General features: G+C 38.4%; 1 protein-coding gene across 1 annotated transcript; it reads left to right on the forward strand.

Moving 5' to 3' along the window:
• The first annotated feature begins 723 nt into the window (after nucleotides 1-723).
• glyr1 (glyoxylate reductase 1 homolog (Arabidopsis)) lies at nucleotides 724-20580 on the forward strand. Its single transcript, XM_073493782.1, has 17 exons — nucleotides 724-794; nucleotides 2609-2645; nucleotides 2751-2830; nucleotides 2924-3062; nucleotides 5119-5229; nucleotides 6841-6924; nucleotides 9283-9336; nucleotides 9891-9941; nucleotides 10187-10260; nucleotides 10503-10602; nucleotides 11552-11662; nucleotides 11764-11865; nucleotides 12113-12275; nucleotides 13420-13599; nucleotides 15114-15238; nucleotides 17235-18245; nucleotides 18290-20580. The coding sequence occupies exons 1-16, from the start codon at nucleotides 757-759 to the stop codon at nucleotides 17307-17309; spliced, it is 1524 nt and encodes a 507-aa protein (XP_073349883.1). The 5' UTR covers nucleotides 724-756; the 3' UTR covers nucleotides 17310-18245; nucleotides 18290-20580.
• Nucleotides 20581-21106: the final 526 nt, after the last annotated feature.

The following is a 21106-nucleotide window of genomic DNA, read 5'->3' on the forward strand; positions in this document are numbered from 1 at the left end:
TCTTGAGAAAATGTGAAGAAATTGAAGAAGCCTCTTGGACGAGAGGTGAAACATCTTCAAGAAACTGAAAACAAGTCCAGTTGCCTACGAGCACTTAGAATTACCTTGACCAGGATGACTGAGAACCTTCATCAACATACTGCAAACTACCATTTGAACAATGACTTTCACATTCAACCATGAATTTATCTGACAATAGATCCACTAACTTTAATATATATATATCAAATTTATATTAATTTTGCCTTTACACATCTGTGTAAATATTTGTTTTGTAAAATACTTTGTACACAGGTGTGCTCCTACTGACTCTTAACATCGGAGGAGATGGTCGTCCTCCTACCAATGGGTGGCAGTAAGTCCTGTTAAAAACATCTGAACGTAGAGGCACATAGATTACTCTCATGTTACAGACATTATCATTACTGTTTGAAATGAAAGCTCGTTGAATATTACATTCAAATATAATATGAAGCATATCACTTTATAAACGTATTTGTGGCATGTAGCCTAGATTTACCATAGTACGTATTTTTATTTTGGTCATTTTTCTCTGACGTTGTTTATTTATACTGTTAATGCATATATTGCATTTGTTTAGTCTGTTTAGAGAATAATTTTCGGCAGACAAAAGAATAAGAAGCAGTTTAGACACAGCAGCGGATGTTACAGAGAGGAAGGGCTTGTCCTCACATGTGATTAGTGGGTGTGAGTTGTTTCCCCTCATTCAGTGCGACGTTTTATTAAAGTTGTAAGATGGCGACGGTGCATCTGAGGATTGGGGACTTAGTGTGGTGAGATAGCCTTTAAACGTTGTCGAAAGCCCCCATCTCTGCTAAATTGTCTTGTATTGCATAACATTGTGTCGTAGTAGTTAGTTTCACGTTAACGTTTCACGTTGGTGTTAACCAAACGTAATTAATAGAAGTGTCCGCGTACTGGGCTAGTTGATGATCAACCCAAACAAATTGCTAACGTTAGTCAAGCGGACTCAGCCAGCAGTCGTCGTTAAGTTAGCTGCTAGCTAGCGGGCAAGCTACAGCTATAGACCATAACAAGATAGTTTTTAAGGATATAAACCTGTCTTTAATAGTTGAAATGTTTGTGCCGATGTGTTATCACTGGCATTTTACTATAACCGTATACTTTTGATTCCCTAATTTTGAAGAAATGTTATGGTCTGTGACGAGCTTTTTTTTTTTTTTTTTAGCACTGTAGCTTAAGCGGATATTCTGTTACTGTAGGTTACAGTTAGCCAACTGTTAGCTTCGCATATTCTCGGCTTCCGTGTTAAGTGTTGCTGCTCTTTCACTGCGGACAAAAGTAGTTCAGCTAGTTATCTGTATTGATTTGAAAATAGCCCTTGAGGTTACTTTAATTCACCCATGTGTCAGAGCCAGTAAGCTACGTGTGTGGTGAATAACGTCAAACTGCTCGTTTGTTGCCTTGTAAAACCGGTTTGTGTTTCTCGTGATGGTATCAAGGGTGTTAACGTAAATAAATGACGATACGAACACAGGAGAGAAACTTCAGTTGCACATTTGTTTCGTAAAACCCGATTAATCGACATATTTAAGTAGCGTTACACCAGCAACCGAAGCAACGACAATGTATTTCCTCATGTTATGTCTATAAGTTGCCTAACGATGCTCTTAATATCTGAAATGCCTCGTTTTTAACCCTTGACAGCTGTCAGACTGAATTAGAAGCTGACACATGGCTGCCGCTAAATTGCATTCAATTTATGTATAAGAATTGGAACTATACAATAAGTTGTACATATGATACTGGCATAGATAGTAATATATGACTGTCTTGTAAGTGTGAGCAACAGTAATTGCTGTCTAAGTTAAGTTTGCATCCCTCACAAACACTGCAAAATCATGTAATGGGGAAGGAGAAAATGTTTCAACCACTTTTGAGGACACTGTAGCAAACTTAAGGAAGACCAAAGGAATACATAGAAGAATACTGACTGAAAAATGCTATGAGATCATAATTTCTAAACACGTCAGACAGCTGCAACAGAATTAAACATCATGCACCTCACTAGATAAGGCATCACTCCCCTTGGATTGTAATATGTTGTAGGGTTTTTGCTGTTCTGTCTATTCTCTGTTGCATTGTGAGAGACAGCAGCAAGAAGAGCTGGGTATTAGAAATTTGTGATAGTCGTGCCAATACGCTTTTACATTTAACCAAAGAAGCCAAAGTTCTCAGATGTCAAATGTTGTCTTAACACAAGCAAAACTGTAATAAAAATAATGCTAAAAAAATAAATAAATAAATAAATTTGAAACTATCCAGTCAAATTAATGTTCTTGTTTTCTTATTCTTTTATCCGATGTTTGCTGTGTGGTGTCTGTGCTTAACAGCTTTTGATTCTCAGTGCTGTAGACATGTTTTGGTTATTTATAGTAGAAATATATCAAGGTTCGATACCCAGCCCTCGCAGCAAGTAGCGCAGTTGGTTAGCTGAGACTAAATGGTGAAATTCAGTGAAGTGTCCTAAACATAAAAATCATGACATTGATGGAGTATGTCGGGGATGTGTCTCTACCGGAAAGAAAGACATACACCAAGGCTAAATGTACAGCTTTTCTTTTAGGGGGAAGCTTGGCCGTTACCCACCATGGCCAGGAAAGGTAAGGCGTGAAATCATGTTAATTGCTGGTTCAAAACAAAATAAAGGATATTTACATTGCAAATCTTATCCTAATGTCGGATGTCAACATTTTTTTACATTTCAGATAGTAAGCCCTCCCAAGGACCTGAAAAAGCCCAGGGGCAAAAAATGCCATTTTGTGAAATTCTTTGGAACTGAAGACCAGTAAGTCTGGATAGTGAGGTACCTCTTCTGACTGACCTTGCATTTCCTGCAGCATCTAAATTGTAAGAGCTGTGTTTCTGTGTGCCTGTCCAGTGCCTGGATCAAAGTAGAACAGCTGAAGCCCTACCACGCCCACAAAGAGGAGATGATCAAGATAAATAAAGGAAAGCGCTTTCAACAAGCAGTTGATTCAGTGGAAGACTTTCTAAAGAAAGCAAAGGGGAAAGAACAGGTAAGGGGTTTGTCCTTTTACACCTATCAAACACTTTGTAAAGTATTGTAGATATTGTGTTTGCCCCTTATCATCCAAAAAACTACTTCTAGGTAATGTATAGTTGACAGTTTTATGTCAGCAGTTGGCAATGGACAACGGCATTGGCCCAAGGCTACATTGAAGTACGAGGGGTATACCATAAGGGAAACATATAACACTTGAATCACATTATAACTCTCAAGAAACACTGAACATGACACTGAAGAGATGTTATTTTTCAAGAATATTGAGTGATAGTATATTATTCTGTTGGTGTTGTGGAATGAGTAGATTCCTGTTTGAAAATGTCCCAAAAGAGACACAATTGTGTTGAATTCATTACTTCAGAAAGGCTGTCATTTGTTGTCTGCCCCTTTTGTAATCCACTTTAAAGTACTGCAGCTGCCATCTAAATGCTAATGATTCAATTTGTCGGTCAAGGAGCAAATAACTGAGACCTCACTGTGTCCGTCAAAGCATCAGAATTTTCTCTTTGTGAGCAACACAGAATTAACAGCATGGCAGACTACAAAGGTTTAGGGAAAGCATGCCCCGTTATTTCACTGTTGTTTCTCTAAACTCTGATACCCTGAAAGGTCAGGGACTGCTTCTGAACCAAACCCGCCTATGGCACTACTTCCTTTACTGCTGTCCAGTGTGGTAGCCACTTTCATTGTTAAGCCATAATCATGATGTACACCATTTATTTGTTTGACTGTGTGAAACTGAAGTTTTTACATCACATGAGAAGTTATTCTGCTCCACTAGTAGTGTCTGCTGGACTATAGTGTAACTGGGCCAAGAATAGTGCAGTACTTTCATATTTTTAGCTCAGTGAACTGTGAAGTAAATGCATCAGTAAATATGTTGAATATATTTAGTCACCTGTAGACAAAAAGTAGGAAGCACTGGTAACATTATACAGAAAAAAGCTAGATGTCAATGCTGTCTGAAAAAAAATGTTGTTGCCTTGAGAGGAAACACTGCCATTTATTCTGTCATTTGAAACACATACAACACAACTAGTTCAGGAAAAAGAAACAGAAAATCACACACTGCCATAAATACGTTATACTAACCCTAACTGGTAACTGGTGAAAACGCAACATTTCATGTAATGCTGGTTCATAAATAAAGCTTTTAAGCGACTAAATAACAGGGGAATTTTATTGTGAAGAAGTTATAGGAAATTAAACGTTTATGTAACTTAATAAACTGAGCCACTTCGCGGTGATTCTTCAATAGTACTGGAGGGATCAGGACAAACACGTCATTGGTTTAAGGCACACCTTCAAGCAGGTAGCCCAGTTGACCTTAAAGGACAACACAATTTATACTGTTTTACTTTGTTTATATGTGGCGGACCCTGCCACATTTCTAGCTTCAAACAGTGTTCTGGGGACCCTTATTTTCCTCTGAGAACAGCTTGTTTATTCACTTATGGAAATAATACATATTTCTGAGTTTGTATAATTACCTCATTTATATTGTAAATATTAAAATCAGTTTCTTCTTCCAAACTACATAGTGCCCCTTTTAAATGTTACTTAAATCATGATTTTATGGTTATTATTTGGTATAAAAATAATAAAAGATCCACTGTTTGGCACTGATATATTTAAAAAATATCTAATTATATCTATTGCTACCAAGATTAATGTGAGCATTAATCATGATACTGCCCAGCTCTGCCATTATGCCACTACAGAACAACTAAAGATGAAAAACTAAAGTGAATCCGAAGGATTAGTGAAGTAAGACTTTTCTCAGTGAGTCCTTCTCTTCCCAGCCCCCTTCATGAAATACTAGGTGTCATGTTCAGTCTCAGCAAATGTTTATTCAGGTGGACACATGGTGTCTGTGGAGGCCATCTGCCAACCAGAATGATTGCACTCAACATTTGATAAATCAGTTATCTCTTTTTCTCAATATACATATAGCCTGCTCAGACAAGGTTATTTTAAAGCCGTGCTTAATTCAAACAGTTGTCAGACTGCTTAGGACAGCACAAAATGATAATCTGTGTTTTTAACAGAACTCAGACAGCAAAGGAGACTCAAAAGGAAAGAAAACATCCAACAAGCCACTGAAAATACTGGAGGAGGATGATGAAGATCTCAGTGCCCTGAAAGACCCTTCTGAGAAGGTCAGTAAAACAAGTTTGAAAACATTGTCCTGTCGAGCATTAAATGGTTTTACTCAAAAATGTACACCGTTTAGAAAAGACAAGTGCCAGCAAAATGGGGACTGAGAAAGGTTGAAGCAATGAGATTGTGACATATCAACACAGACGGTAACCATGTTGTTCACCCTATCCTTCTCTCCTTAGAGCATTGAGCTATGTTCACATCCTTTCATTATCTTTGGGGAATGTCAACTTCATTTTTGCGAATAAGATCTTTGGTCTACAATTCTCTTAAAGACAAACTGGGCACTAGCTTTCAAAAGATAAAACAAGATTCTAAACAAAAATGAATGATTACAATGTGTGCAATGGAGCAAAGCTAAAAAAAACAAAAACAAAAAAAAAAGCCTGCAAGGTGTTTTGAAATGCTTGGTGCCAGTTTGGACCACTGACTGGCTTGTGCTCTCGGTTCCCCATTGGCATGTAAATTTGTATCTCATGTCACATAAAATGAAAGAAAATCAATAACAATATCACTGCAAATCTTTTGTTCTGGTTAATCCACTCATCCATTGTTTTTGTTGAATATTGCTGGGATGTACAGAAAAATATGATAATAATCAGATATACTATATCCATCATAATTTAATACTGTATGCCTGTATGATCATAAAACAGGTATTAAATTACATTCTGAGTGGTATTTGAAAGATCAAAAAATATCTTAAATTGAACTTGGTGAGCCCTGCAGAAACCCTGGTAAAAAACAGAACAAAGGCCTTAGTCGATTGGGTTAAGTTCCTGCTTTAGAAAAGGACTGTCAGGTTTCATCACTACCCTTTTTTTCCCTCTACATTCTGAATATTTTCAAGTTAGTTTCTGCACACAAAACAGGTTAACCTGATTAGAGATTTTTCTTAGCAGATAAAAAAAAAAGTCTGACCTACTGACTCAGATTTTGGCTGATTCTGGTTTTCTTCAAAGAACTATAATTAGTAGCATTTACAAACATTTCAGTGTTTACAATAAAACAAAAACTATTTAACTTAAACATTTTCTTCAAAACTGCACCAGGTTACGGGACCTTTCTCGCTTTCACTTAAACAACTATAAAAGTGCTCTGTTACTGGACAGAGCTTTTTTGGTACACATGATATCCAACTGAAAATGAATTGTAGCATGTCCCACTTTATCTAATATGTTTAACATGTTTTAAGCTATTTTATTCAGTGGCCTGTTTGTGAAATGGTCTGAGTGAATTTAAGTTCCCCGTGACAAGCATTTGTGCAGTGCATACTGGTATCCAGAACTATTACTGTGAAAGGCCGCCCTAGTTCTGACAACAGAAGTTCCATGTTGTTATTTTGCATTCCCCAAAGAAAACCGGTGCACTTGTACTTCTCGTCAAGTTGAGGAACCCTGTCTGTAGGGTCTTTATTTCTCCAGAGTTTGAGATACCTGTCTGAGATTTCTGCCTCAACCCCAAACAGTGGAACAGAATGGAATATTAAATCTGGTCCTCAACACTATCTTCTGCGTGTATGACACACAAATGGCATCCACCACCGCAGACATGGACCTGTATAAATTCCCATCTGATTTAGGTGAAAATGTGTCTCTCTCCTCCTGAAGGACTTAACTGACTCTGACCCCGAGCCATCCACTATTGAGAGGCTGGGGGCTGGACCTGGCTCAGGATTCAAATGGGAAAGCAGTGTAGGTGAACCCTTGCTTCCCACCAAGCCCGCCTTGCCTTGCTTTTCTTCTACCTGACCTTAATCTTCGGCTTTAATCACCAACAACTGCAGACCTTTCTCTTCTGACCTGTTTGGTGCTCACTCTTGGCTACTGAAACTGTCTGTTTGGCGTGCACTTTTAAGATTGTCACCAACTCTGTTGGAGGCTGTTGACCCAGCCACCTCGACTCTATAAACGTCTCGAGAGTAATGAGAGCCACCAGCTCCCCGAGACCAGAGTCGATGATCACTGTGAATATAATGCCCTTAACGTGTGTGTGTGTGTGTGTGTGTGTGTGTGTGTGTGTGTGTGTGTGTGTGTGTGTGTGTGTGTGTAAACAACACACCCCTAAATGCAAGTACAGTCATGAGCTGTTGATCTATATGTCAGTGGAAACATTTTCACAAACATCAAAAATGGCAATTTTCGCTGCTGCAGTTGCAACACACCTGCATAAAATGGCCTAAATTTACATTTTAATACGTAGTCATTTTTCATAGAGGACTTAGTGTAGTTAGTTAATACAACGCGGTCAGCCAGTAGGGAGCTCATACTGCCAGCTGCTGCTGCCCTTACTGTAGCTCTATTTATGGTCTTGAAGTTGTAAATGCAATCAGCTGATTTCCTTGTTTCAATTATCATATTATGCAAAATATTAACATTTCCTTGAACTACAGTACTGTCGCAATAAAATCTATGCCTATTGCAAATTTGATGGTCATGTTTTGCTGCCTTTTAAAAACCTAAACAGCTCTTTTGTTTGCAGGATAAAATGAAACTGTGAAGCGTAACTCATTGTGTTGTAAAAAATTAATCAGTTTCCACTAACATGGAGAGAATCAGATAGTGACTGGCTTTTATGGGTTGAGTTGACCATACCAGTACCATTGTGTTACTGATAAACGGCAAAAAAAATGTGTTTACTTTGTGAATTATAAACACATGATGTTTCATATGGTTACTGTGTATTTCATTATTTAAAATGATTTTTTTGTTCAGTGACAGGAGGATATTAGACTCTTTTTAGACCTAGTATTAAAATCCATCCTGAGTGATCCGATCACAAGTGGCCAGCTCCAAGTCTGTCAGTTCACACCTGACATTAACATGCAACTCGACATGTGTCTCAAGTAACCACTTTGACTTGATTGGGTCTCTCTTCCCTGCTCTATATGCAAATAAATCATAGCTGTTTCACAAAGTTTAAGTTTCTCCTCACTCAACAGTTCTCAAAATGATAAGATTTGTTGAGAGATTCAGGGGATATGGTGGTTACAACTTCAATAGTTCGAACAGTTGAAACGGTGTGTTCACAAACATCTGCTGCTTTGACATGCCTTTTACATTGGCAGGTTAAGAGAGCCCAAACATGGAATTCACATTACTGTGAACCACATGGAAATCAGACAGTGTGTAATCCATTCTGCCTGTTCTTTTGGCTTCTTCTTTTTCTTGTTTCGAGGAAGACGTCAGTTGACTCGGTGGTCCTTCAATGTGGCCAAGGACATGTGCTTACACACTACTAAAAGAATGTGGTCACATGTGACCCAGACCATCTCCAAATGTTGTCTGAGTAATGGAATCTCAAATGTGTCCTCGATTTGTCATGGGGGCATTCACACCTGTACTTAGAGCTGTCCACTTGTGATCAGATCAGTCAGGACTGGTGTTAATACCGGGTCCTAACAGGGCCTTAGATACATCGCAATCAGTGTATAACTAGTCTAAAAGAAATGTGTATGAAGATAAGATATATATATATATATATATATATATATATATATATATATAAGAAATGAATAAGGAGGTTCATGGACTGTACCTGTAATTGTCACTTCATGGGCCACTCATCCCATAAATTACTTAAAGCATGTGCATCTTGTCAGTTTAAGACTTTGCTATTGACGCAATTCCACTTCTTTTGACTTGCAAGCTGTTCTTGCTGTGTATTGCTGTGAGTATTCCAAAAGTCACCAATGTGGATAACATCCTTTTTTTCCAACTTGTCTGATTTGGGCAGCAGTTGAACACATACAGGGTTCTCACTGGTTATGAGGTTTCTGCTATATTGTAGAGTTCTGAGTGAGCACTGTAAAATGTATTTTGGAAATTAAGTACTTTCGGATTGAGAATTTTAGCCCATGGATGGAGTCACTCCCAAATTCCTTACCAGAAACCCTAGAAATTCATGGCAATTTGTATAAGGACCATGATGGGAGTCCTGATGTGTCAGCACTCTGCTGTGTAGATTTGAGGCTTTCTGCACACTATATTCTCGGTCAGCTCAGTACATATTTAAAGACAAGACTGTCACACTGATCTCTTGTTCTGTTGCAGCCTGTGAAGGATGACCCACATTTCCATCACTTTCTGCTCAGCCAGTCTGAGAAGGTAAGAGGAAGCATGCTGCTTCGTGTTTTTCATATCTGCACATTAATATATTTTTTGTTGATTGATTGTTTGATTTTCAAATTTTCCGTTAGCTTTTCATGTCTGATGATGTTTGATTAACAGTTGGTGTTTAAGTAGTGGCCCGTAACAGTTCAACTGAAACAGCCTGTGGCTGAACTGATAAGTCCTTTGTCAGCCTGTGAGGGGTTTCCTCAATGACTTTTCAACCTTCAACATTTGATGTTCCCAGGCACAGGTCCATGTTTCAGTCTAGTTTCTATAATACCAATGGCATAAGATGAAACTGCAGTTACGAAATGTAGAGAAAAACAATTTCATAACATTATTAGAGTGTATGACTATGCTCCTGTCAAATACACCAACTTGATACACAATATTAACATAGATATTGAACCTGATACTGACCACGTGTCACCTAGATTTGACTGATCTGTTTTGTAAATGCTCAGTAAATCTGATGTGAACTTGACATTATGGTTTGAAGTAGAGCATATTGGTCACCTTTTGTCTGACTGTTATCTCTCTGCCCACAGCCAGCATCATCTATGGAACCCATCAGCAAGCGCCTGAAGATCATTGAAGAGGTAAAGTGGTTTCTAATTGAGCTAACCAGTCAAAATATTGAAACCTTGATGCATTTACTTAAATATTAAATGTAAATAAATTAATTTAATTGTAAACTCTTCTTTTACCAATTAATTTCCATTGAATATTAAACAGCAGTGTCTTTTTAATGAAAATTTTGTTTTATAAATCATTTATAGCAAAGCTGGGTAAGGCTTCACTTTCCCTTCAATATGAAATTGACAGTGTTGATTTAATTGTGCAGGACACAGGATCGACATCTATCCAAGCAGCAGACAGCACAGCCATCAATGGCAGCATCACACCCACAGATAAAAGGTATGACCACATCCTCACTGCAGCATTACAAAGCACCATTATCAAAATCATCTGCTAAATTTAACTGAAAAACCAATCACAAGGTTAACACTTAGTTAATGCTACCAATTTTATTATCAAGCTTTTATAGGGCTTCTTGGATTTTAGCTTTGACCACATAAACATACAGTATGAATGCAATTTTTTCTTTTCAGCTTGCTCATGTTTTGATTTGTTTGCTCTTTTTGGACTTTGCCCTGCAGGATAGGGTTCCTAGGTCTGGGGCTGATGGGTAGTGGTATAGTTTCCAACCTGTTAAAAATGGGCCATGTTGTCACAGTGTGGAACCGCACAGCAGAAAAGGTACTGTAATGCAACACAGGTTAAAACTTTAAGGGTTTACTGCTGATAGTGTGTCTGATGAATGAGCTGACATTATGCAGCGTTTGACTGATTAAAAATTTCTTTTGCATTTCTGATAAGCTGTCTTCAAAGCTTACCACTTGCATGTTATGAATGCTATTTTTCAGTTTGGTAGTACTGAAGCAATATTCTGTACCAAATTAAGAAGAAACACCCTGCTGCCATGTCTGAGGATGGCTCACCGCTAAAGATCATGCTGCTGTTAGCTAGGGGGAAAAAATGTGCTGCGCTGGTCCAAGGACATATGCTGCCAATCGTGTGGCAGAGGGCGAAAGATTCAAAGAGCTAGCTAGTTACCCCATGCCTGAGTACATAAAGCCACCACTGGATGTTGATAACAAGTCATCACTTCACACAGCGGAATTTAGCGTGTTCACATGGGACTTACATTTAGATCAAAGCTGAGCCAAGGTGATAAAAACCCGTGTCTACTGCAGAGTCAGTTGACGCAGGAGCTTACACATTCCCATTGCACACAAAAGCCAGATCTCAGCGAGTTTAAGTGGGATTTTTAACCAGTGGAAAGGGGGTAAAAGAAGGCATCAAGCAAGGTGGCCCCAAGCACAACATGTACTGCAAAATTTCCTTGGTTGAATGCAGAACCTGTAATGAGGATAGATTACACAAACACAAGAACACGAAGCTTTGGGCAGAAACACACAAGATGCATAAATAGGGACACTGATAAAGAAATTTCACATTAAAATAAGTTTAGAGTTTCTTTGGCATTGATCGCTTCGGCAGTAAACATCTTTTCAAACAGCATTCCATTCATTGTACAAGAGGTTGGCAACAGTGATCAAATTCTTGATGAAAATATTTGATTAATCGTAGAATGATCATGTTAAGTCTGTGTTGACATGCTGCTACTGAATCATGTGTGTTCCAGTGTGACCTGTTCATCCAGGAGGGTGCCAGATTAGGCCGGACTCCTGCAGAGGTGGCTTCTATGTGTGATATCACTTTCTCCTGTGTCTCAGATCCAAAGGCTGCCAGGGATGTGAGTACCATCTCAACTACAGTAATTGGCTTCTTGTGGAAGTTTGGATCACTGACTTAAAGGTTAAAAAAAAATGACTATTTGTGTTTGTTGCTCTGCAGTTGGTGTTAGGACCCAGTGGAGTGCTGCAGGGAATCAGGCCGGGCAAATGCTATGTAGAGATGTCTACTGTTGACCCAGAGACTATTACAGAACTCTCACAGGTATACATAACACACACACCCAGCATATCAAAGTCACCACAATTCTCAAAATGTGTGAACAACCTTACCTTAAGTACACAGTAGTGCACATAGTTTCAAAGCTATTTACCATCAGGAACCATCCCAAAGCCTCAAAGTGAGTGTGGCTTTTCTTCTGATCATCTGACAGATACACAGAAGTAGCTGTTATCCTTAGATCAGCATAAGTATTCCAATATCAAATTGTTCTCTAATGTTTGAATGTCAGGTGATTACGTCACGGGGTGGCCGTTTCCTGGAGGCTCCAGTGGCAGGAAGCCAGCAGCTCTCTAACGATGGGATGCTGGTCATCCTTGCAGCTGGTGACAGAACAGTGTACGAGGACTGCAGCAGCTGCTTCCAGGCCATGGGCAAGACCTCCTTCTTCCTGGGTATGTAGGATGACACATGGTTCACTGTTGGATACTCACAGCAGTTTAACAAATAAGAACAACTAGGCAACCAGCAGAGAGATTTACTGATCTCAGCCAAGAACTAACCTGGCACATTACCCCCTGTAAGACGTTAAATCGTCATTTGTGCTGTGTAGGAGTTAAACCGTCAAGATATAACATGTTATGTTTATAGGTTTATAGTCTTAAGCTAACCAGCTAACCAGCTAACCAGTTGCTGACTTCCACTACATATTTATTGGACGTATATAAATGTGCTAACCATACTCTCATACTCCAACTAAAGTGCATTATGATGTCCAACTATTCCATCAGGATAATGTGGGCAGATTGTTACCTACACCATTGGCAGGTTTACAATCTCCAATGTATCTTTGACCTTGAAAATATCTGACTTTTCAGATTCAGGTCTCTCCTGTGGTTTCTGTGAAAGTTTCAGAATGCTCAAGCTGTCAGATGGCATCAGTTTACCGCACTTTGTGCAGATTCATTGGTTCATTAGTACCCACAGAGTAGTCTGACTCACCAGATGTATAATGTGTTTATAAGCCTGCCATTGAAAACTATTTCAGTTGGTATTATCCTCCTTTTTCAAAATCCCAATCTCTATAGGAGATCTAGTAACCTACATGCCAAACAACAACAACATCAACAACATCCAATCTAAGAACCTACATGCTGAAAATGGCACATGACTGTAACACTAACCTGGCGCTAACCTGGCACTTTATTGGCATAAACCTAAACAAGCTAGCAGTTGTTACCTTTTCGTTGGCAGGGCTTGCTTCTCAGCGTGCAAAGTCCAATTACCTAAACACTAGGGGCACTGTCTCTGTATCCAGGTGCCCCCCAAAACAATTGTGATTGATTTAAAGAAATACAAACAAGCTGGAACATTTTGTCCCCTATACCAGAATGATAATAAGTGCAACCGGACCTGTGTTTAGTGTTGACACAGTGTTGTGGCAATCTGGAAGTCTTACTCTGCAGGACTACCCACAGGGTAAAAAGCCAATCTCAGGCCAACAGAAATTTAGGCATGGACACATTGAAGATGATAATCATTTCACTGATGAGACTGTTACATATTTATACTTTAAAAAATGTGTTTGTGTGCTTTCAGGTGAAGCAGGAAACGCAGCAAGGATGATGCTGATCCTCAACATGGTGCAAGGCAGCTTCATGGCCACCATTGCAGAGGGGCTGACCCTGGCACAGGCCACTGGTCAATCACAGCAGACCTTCCTGGACATCCTGTGCCAGGGCCAGATGGCAAGCACCTTTGTGGACCAGAAATGCCAAAGTTAGTCAACACAAAGCTGGGTTAATATTGGCTGCTAGTTCAGATTTGGTGAATGTTTGTTAAGCTGTCTGGGGAGGGAACATAGGACAGCATTGTAGGTAGGTGATAAATAAAGTCATAACACACTACAACACACTGAGGCAGAAACATGTCCATCCTAAGGACAAAGCACCCGGGCATAAGCAGAGTAATGTAGTTTATGCATACCAAACAGTTTCTTCAGGCTGTTTTGTAGGTTGTATTTCCTGGCCTTACATAACTCATGCTCAACACTTTGACCAGATAGTAACTGCAATGCCATGTTCAGAGCTGAATTTAAGACCTGTTTTCACTTACTCATCCTACCAAACATAATTAGAAGCTGCTCATCCAAGTACAGTATATCTATATATAAACTTGTAGGCTATACATGTTACAGCAGCAACATGTGATTCTCATTTAGAAACATTGTCCCCATATATTTCACTCAAACAACAGGACAATGTATGATAAAGCAATTCATTTGTCCGACTTAAATATTTACTTGTCCTTGACAAGTTATAACATTAATCGTAAAGCCCTGTGTTTCACCCACAAGCTTTGAAACAAGTGAACTGACGTTTGCTAACACAATAACCCAGCCAAAGTTAGCCTGGAAGCCCGGCTCATTCATTTATCGTTTTGTTCCAGCAATATGAGAACTTTTTTCGTTGGAAATACTGGCTTCCATTCAGGCTGAGTCAACCTGGTTTGACATAGCCCACTGCCCAGTAACACTCACTCAACATTAGCAAATATTTATGCTTAGTTAATTAGAACTCAAGTTGACTATCTCACCATGGCATTAATAGCAGGGTAGAATGCCTTCAGCTGTCTCTTCAGGTTGTTTGTATTATTTCTACTTAATCTGTAGCCACAGGTAGTCTCTCAGTCTCCCTTTACTGCATGGTGTTTTCCTTTTTGCCAAATTATAAATAGTGTGTCCATAGATGTATTCCTTTATGTCGACCAAAAGCCATCATGTTGTGGTCACTCTGTCGGTTTGTGACAGCATCACCTGGGACTCTGGGAATCTGAAAATGTCAAGCAGTGACAGGGATGCATTATTTATATATTTTGACAGATAGACTAGATGTACAGTTGTGAAAAAAAGCCCAACATTAACATTTTAGTCTTGTTTTGTCAAGGAAAACAAAACATACATTTCGTATTGTCATCCTTTTTATTATCAAAGATCTATTTTTATCTTGTTATTGTCTTGTCTTAGTCATTAAAAAAAGCTTGTTGAACATTTTTCGTTTTACCTAATTTAACACTGGCATAAAGGAAGTTTTAAGTCATGTGTTGCTTACTTGTTGTCTGTCATTGATAGTTTTAACTAGTTTAGTCTCTTTTTAATCTTAAATGGTAAAGTTTTAAGTTTGTAAAACAAAACAAAAAAACTGGTTACATGAACACTGTCAGACAATTCCAAACACATTTTTTGAAATTATTATATAGAAAGGCTTAATAATCTTTCTTCCTGCCTCTTCCAGATATTTTACAGGGCAACTTTAAGCCGGACTACTATTTGAAACACATTCAGAAGGACCTGAGGCTAGCCATCTCAATGGGCGACATGGCCAACCATCCAACCCCAATGGCTGCAGCAGCCAATGAGGTAAAACGCTGTGCTTTAATTAGGTTTTCAGGTTTACACTCTGCTGTTTTGATTTTTGTGGGCTCATTGTATGCATTTATCTAAGGAATTTGTTACTTTTTATCTAGAAGGGCTTACACAATACATCTTTTCTACAGTGACGTGGTGACAATGGATTATTTAGCTAAAATAAGGTACATTTATCAATAGAACCCAGAGTTTTCCTCTGTCACCACCACCAGGTCATAGTTTTGTGTGGATCAGCCTCCAGGAAATGTGATACAGAAACTGTAAATGGACAATAATCACAGGAGTAGAGGTAACACAGTTCATGTAGCAAAATGCTGTCATTGTAGAATAAGGCTAATGCTTTTTACAAGTCAACATACAGCCTTATCTCTGTGTTGTAGAACTTTTTTTTGTTTTTTTAAAAGGTTGTTCTGGTCATTACTGAATGTATTTATTGAGAATTTTTATATTCATGGAACGGAGAATACTGACCAAATCTTTCCTTTAGCTCCACCATAATGCCAAAAATTAGAGTGAACACCTCCAAAACATCTAGTTTTAGCTCACTTCCTTTGGTTTAACTTGTCACCTTGCTGCAGTGATGTACTGTACAGGTGAACTCCAGGACACTGACATTAATGTTGGTGTGGTCACACATGCAACAAAGCACTCTTCTGACCACACCCAAAAGGTGCAACACCCTCAACCAGAGCAGACAGTGAAACAGCTAATCACTGTTTGTTGGCTGAGAAGGTAGAAACACTGCAGTTTGTGTTGCAGCTCTAACCTGAAAAGAAGAAACTAGAATAATATATGAAATGCTAATCTGATGTTTGACACGTTCATTGCTGCAGCCTCCTTTACTTCAGCAGATAAGCAGATGTGATCGAGAAGCTTCAGTATTATGAGTCAGCAGTTTGTGAACTGTGTGGTTAGTGGTGTTAGTGTTGAGTCTAGTCACTCATAAGCAATCTTTGTATAAAAACAGACACCAGCTGCAGAGAAAACATAACCCAGAGAGCAGACAAACCTTTCACTGTAGTCATTACTCGCTTAACCTTAATTATCTACAGCTCGTCTAGTCTACTGCCATTTTAAGCAGTGATAGTCAGCTATAAATGAGGAACTGCTACAGGAATGTTTTGTGCATCACTCTTTGCTAATAAAAAGAGTGAGGAGAGATGAAAGGTTTGATAAGAGGTTTGTTTGTAGAGTGATATATCTGTCAATCAATATATATTTGCCTTTCACAGATATATCGTATCGGCATATATTTTGTTGTTATAATGTAGATATATAATGAAGAATGAAGAGGCTTTAGGTAGTTTACACTTATTAAAATTATAATTATTAAATGATTAAGTTCACTGTTTGTGCATTGATGTCATTTTGGATAGCTTGTTGAACTGTTCAGTAACCTGCCTCCATTCCATATCTTAGTTACAATTGTTTGATAACCACATTGACCAGGGGTCATTGTAAGAAGTGTGTGTGTATGAAATATATATTGGCCGATATAACAATATCAGAATTTCTATCCTCCCCAACATTGGTATTGGCAAGGGACCCAAAAGATAATCTGGGTTCCATTATGAGCATGGGAGCTTGAAGAGTAATTTTGCTGACACAGAATCAGAATCAGTCTCTCCCAAAACTCCTGATGATTGTTTTATTATCAGTCAGTTCAGAGGAATCTCAGGTGGACCCAAATGTTTCTCCTTCTACACTTAGTTTGGTCGGGTGTGATGAACGATTCATCTTTATAGAAGCCACTAGTCAGGCTGGAAAGGTGTTCTTAATTTTTTACTCTTTTACCCTTTTCCCCTTCTGAGCCATTGTGTTTCCTTGATGTGCACAAAATGCCTGGTTCCTCACTGACACACTTTTGCCTCCACCTACAGTAATACTGAATCCTTTTTAACAATAAATGAATACATTCCAAAATAATATTAGGAATGAAGCACATGCAAAACCACTGAAACCTTTGTTTTTTTCTCTTCCTGTGCAGGTTTACAAGAGGGCTAAGGCACTGGACCAGTCAGACAATGATATTTCTGCAGTCTACAGAGCCTACATTCACTAGAGCGAGGTGTGACCTATCCTCTGGACCACACAGTCTTTAATCCCTTCTTATTTTTCCTCGTCATGTAATGAGTTTTTTATTTTAAATCTAGTCATTTTATTTTATTTTGCCCCAGCGCCAGCCATGTTACCTGCCCACAAGTCATGGGATAGTCATTCTTTTATTAGAAGCAACCTTGAGCATTGCACTGACTGTACTGAGGGAATACATGCTGTAAGAGTGCTCCAAATGAGGTTGTACTACTGCACTGCTGCAGTTTGCTGTGGGGGCAGTGCGTCTGGTTTTTGACAACTAAAACAACGGTAGAAGTGATGCAGGGTGTTTGGCAAGGATGTGGGGTCCAGTGCCACTGTGAAGAGCGGGGTGTCCAGCTCAAGCCAGAGAAATTGCTGTCAGGTTTTGTGGATGCATAACCCCTAAAGATTTTTGTTTTGTTTTGTTCATGTGCAAATGATGAGTTTATTTAATTGAGTGTGATTTTGCTTTTCTTTTAAATGTCCAGAATTCCATGAAAGAAAACACCAAGAACATGCCACTGCATTGCCTTAATATTGTCACCCCTCAAGTCTTTCAATAATAGATGTATTTATTTATGTTTGTTTCTAGGTCTTCTTGGTGCAGTATGCCCATGGCTTTTTTCTGTATTAGACATGATTTATGCTTTTATGTTGGTGTTAATGATCTTTCTTGAACAGGTTAAGGACAGAGCAACAGCTGTGTTGAGACCTTAAAATGCAGTACTTATTGGTATCTCTCATCAAGACTTGAGATTACCACATTTGAAACCCTTCATTCTTGTGTTTGGAACAGTTCTCATTTCCACTGTGTTTTTCTTTTTTTAATATATTTCTCTGAACCTGGATGAATCCACTTTTTGAGTTGCATTTTAACTGGAGGTTATGATGAAGTCCCAATGTCAATCATTTTTTCTTTTTAGTAGTTGGAGATAAAAAGTTGTGTTTTTTGAAGGCCAATTTTAGACCATGGGGGGTCACAATTAAAGATTTAACTAATTAATCGATTTTAAGTGGGTTGGAAGGTTTCATTAGTTTCAAAGACTAATATCAAGCTGTAGAGTGAATACTACATCCTCACAGGCAGTAGCTGATTTTAGTTTGAATGTCATTACACATCACTTTTGTCCTAAATACACACACAACTCACTTCAGCTTAACTGTTTTGGTAAATATGGAAATGTAACAATCAAGGGCCCAAGCCAAATGTTAACATGCTTTCTGTTTTATTATTTATTCATTCTTGCTTTGGCCTCAAACAGATTCCAGGTCACATGAAGGCAGGGACAGCAGGTGGTCATATGATGGATGGGGCAGTCTTGAATACGTAGTAGAGGTGTTCACAAGGGTTCTTGGTGGATGAGACCAGATTCAGGTCTGAAGCCTGACTAATATTTTGGCCTGCAAATTTTTTGACTGAGCTCAGGACAGATTGATCATATATATTGGCTGATAATTAACAAGATAAATCAGTACAGAAATCCCAAAGATTTGTTTGAGGTCAACAATTTTTTTTCCATCAGAGGAAAGACAAGTTTATTTTGATAATGTTAAATAACAAACTAACTGCCTATCTTGGTCACAATGCTTCAATAAACTGATTTAAGGTATTGTTATCCAAATGATACATTTTTCTTACTTAAAGATGAAATATTTACGTAAGAATCTGCCACTTGTCAAATTCCCAAATAAGGCAGAATAAAATTGCTAATTGCTGCTAACTGTAGCTGCCGTTAGCTGGCTAACTTCAGTAGATATCTCTGCAACACAATGCATAAATGTCATAATGTCAAAACTGCTTTTTCTTCACATTCTGTTGACAATTTTGGTTAATTTTTGACCGATTCAACTCAAATGTTTATTTTGATCCCCTAAAATCTTCAATTCAACTCGGTTCTACTTGGGTCTAGTATCAGTCTAATGAGGTCAGGTCTCAGGTTTGTGTCACGCTGTAGAATGAGTACAACGTTGAACTAACATTCTGTATCAGGTCTAATTATCCTTAAGGAATAAACCAACATGGTGCATTATTTAATTTCATTAGGTTTGAGTTGTTTTTTTATGGGCCTGTTTTGGATTCGGCCTAGACTTTTGGACCGGTGAAGACCTCTTCTACGTATCTAACAACATACCCTACATAAGTATGCAGGTGCAAATGACAATGGCCAATATATGCCAAAGAAACATGGCATTGTTGTGAAAACTCAACCAGAGGTGTTCTGTGCCTGAGAGGGTGAAACAGATATGTTCTTTTTTGTCTGAGTTGTGATAGAAGCACAAATCATACAAGACAGCTTTTATCTGTTCCACCACTACAGACTGCAGATTGAGCACAATGTGTGCAGTCAGCTGTGTAAGGCAACTGTGTTCAGATAATAGCAGAGCAAGTTTTTGGTTTAATACCTTGTTAATTTTCAGATTTGACCAAGGTGACAACGTGACCATGAAATGGGGGTCTAATTGGTCCCAGATGGTGTCAGAAAATAAGTGCAGCAATAGGTTAATCAGGATGGCATATCTGTGTTTTTGTTTTCATTCCCTTCATGAAGAAAACAGAAAAAATGGCTCATAAGCAGGAGCACATCATAGCTGACCCCATTGTCTCCATCTTGGATGTGGCTTTGAGGGACTTCAACAGGACCAAGCTGTAGCAACAAGCCCTGCCATGCTGTCACTACAATTCATAGAGGACAACATGAAGACAGAAAGCAGAACTTAAAGTGCACATTACAAATTGTAATGGCTTCCCTCCAGGAAAAGACCACATGGTGTTTGGTCCCACAGTTTTAGCAGTTAAACTGTAAATGAAGGAGTTTCTCATAAAACAGAATCATCTTAAGAATCCAACATCCCATTTTAAAAATTCTTTGCCAAACAAATTTTGTTCAGTTTTTAATTTCTGTTCCCCTTAAACACACTAGTGTAAAGACAGATGTAAATAGCACATTAGGTTGAGTAGGGTTTCTTTTTTATCTACAATTACTGGGATTAATGAAAAAACAAACTACTTTTGGTTTTAACTCTACAGAGTGACTGTCTAACATCTTTGTGTCTTAATACTGTAGATCATTCAGTTGTTCAAGTGTAAATGGTTTATTAATATGTGGCTTATATAAACTGGCTTATTATCGCATTGAAAAGACAATGAGTTGGATCCTGTTAATGGAAGGAGGGTGTTAACTTGTTTTGGGGGATATTTATGATTTTGTGTACATCAGACTTTTGTGCTGTTTAATAAATCCTCTCCTGATTACTGATATGTAAGCATGTTTAATCACTGATCAACTGTTATCTTCTGTTAAAATTATTTCTAATATTTGACACACGATGCCCCTCAAAACCAACAATGTGTTCTTACTTCCCTACCCAGTCTGTGGCTCTCAAGTAGCCCCAATTCCAATGGTTCCTGTTAATCATGTACAGTTTAAAAACATGTCACAAATATAGTTACATTTGTTTTAATAGAATTCCCAAAACAGCTGGCAGCTGCCATTTTTAACATAGACGCTACTCTAACAGGACATGATGCATTGGTTATTTTCAGCGGTAGATGGAACCACATTTGGTGTGCTCATGAGTATTTCCAGCAGCAGGACAATGTGTGGGATTGAATGAAAATAAGCTACATTTGTGTATTCATGGTAATAAAGGAACATGTCACCTAAAGCAACAGTGTGACCAGTGTTGTAAAATGTACCCAGAAGTCAAACTTGAGTAAAGATATAGTGTTCAAATATTACTTTGGTAAAAGGGAAAGTCACTTACAGTATATGAATAATACTT

The sequence above is a fragment of the Pagrus major genome, chromosome 23, assembly GCF_040436345.1.
Source record: "Pagrus major chromosome 23, Pma_NU_1.0".
Lineage (NCBI taxonomy): Eukaryota > Metazoa > Chordata > Actinopteri > Spariformes > Sparidae > Pagrus > Pagrus major.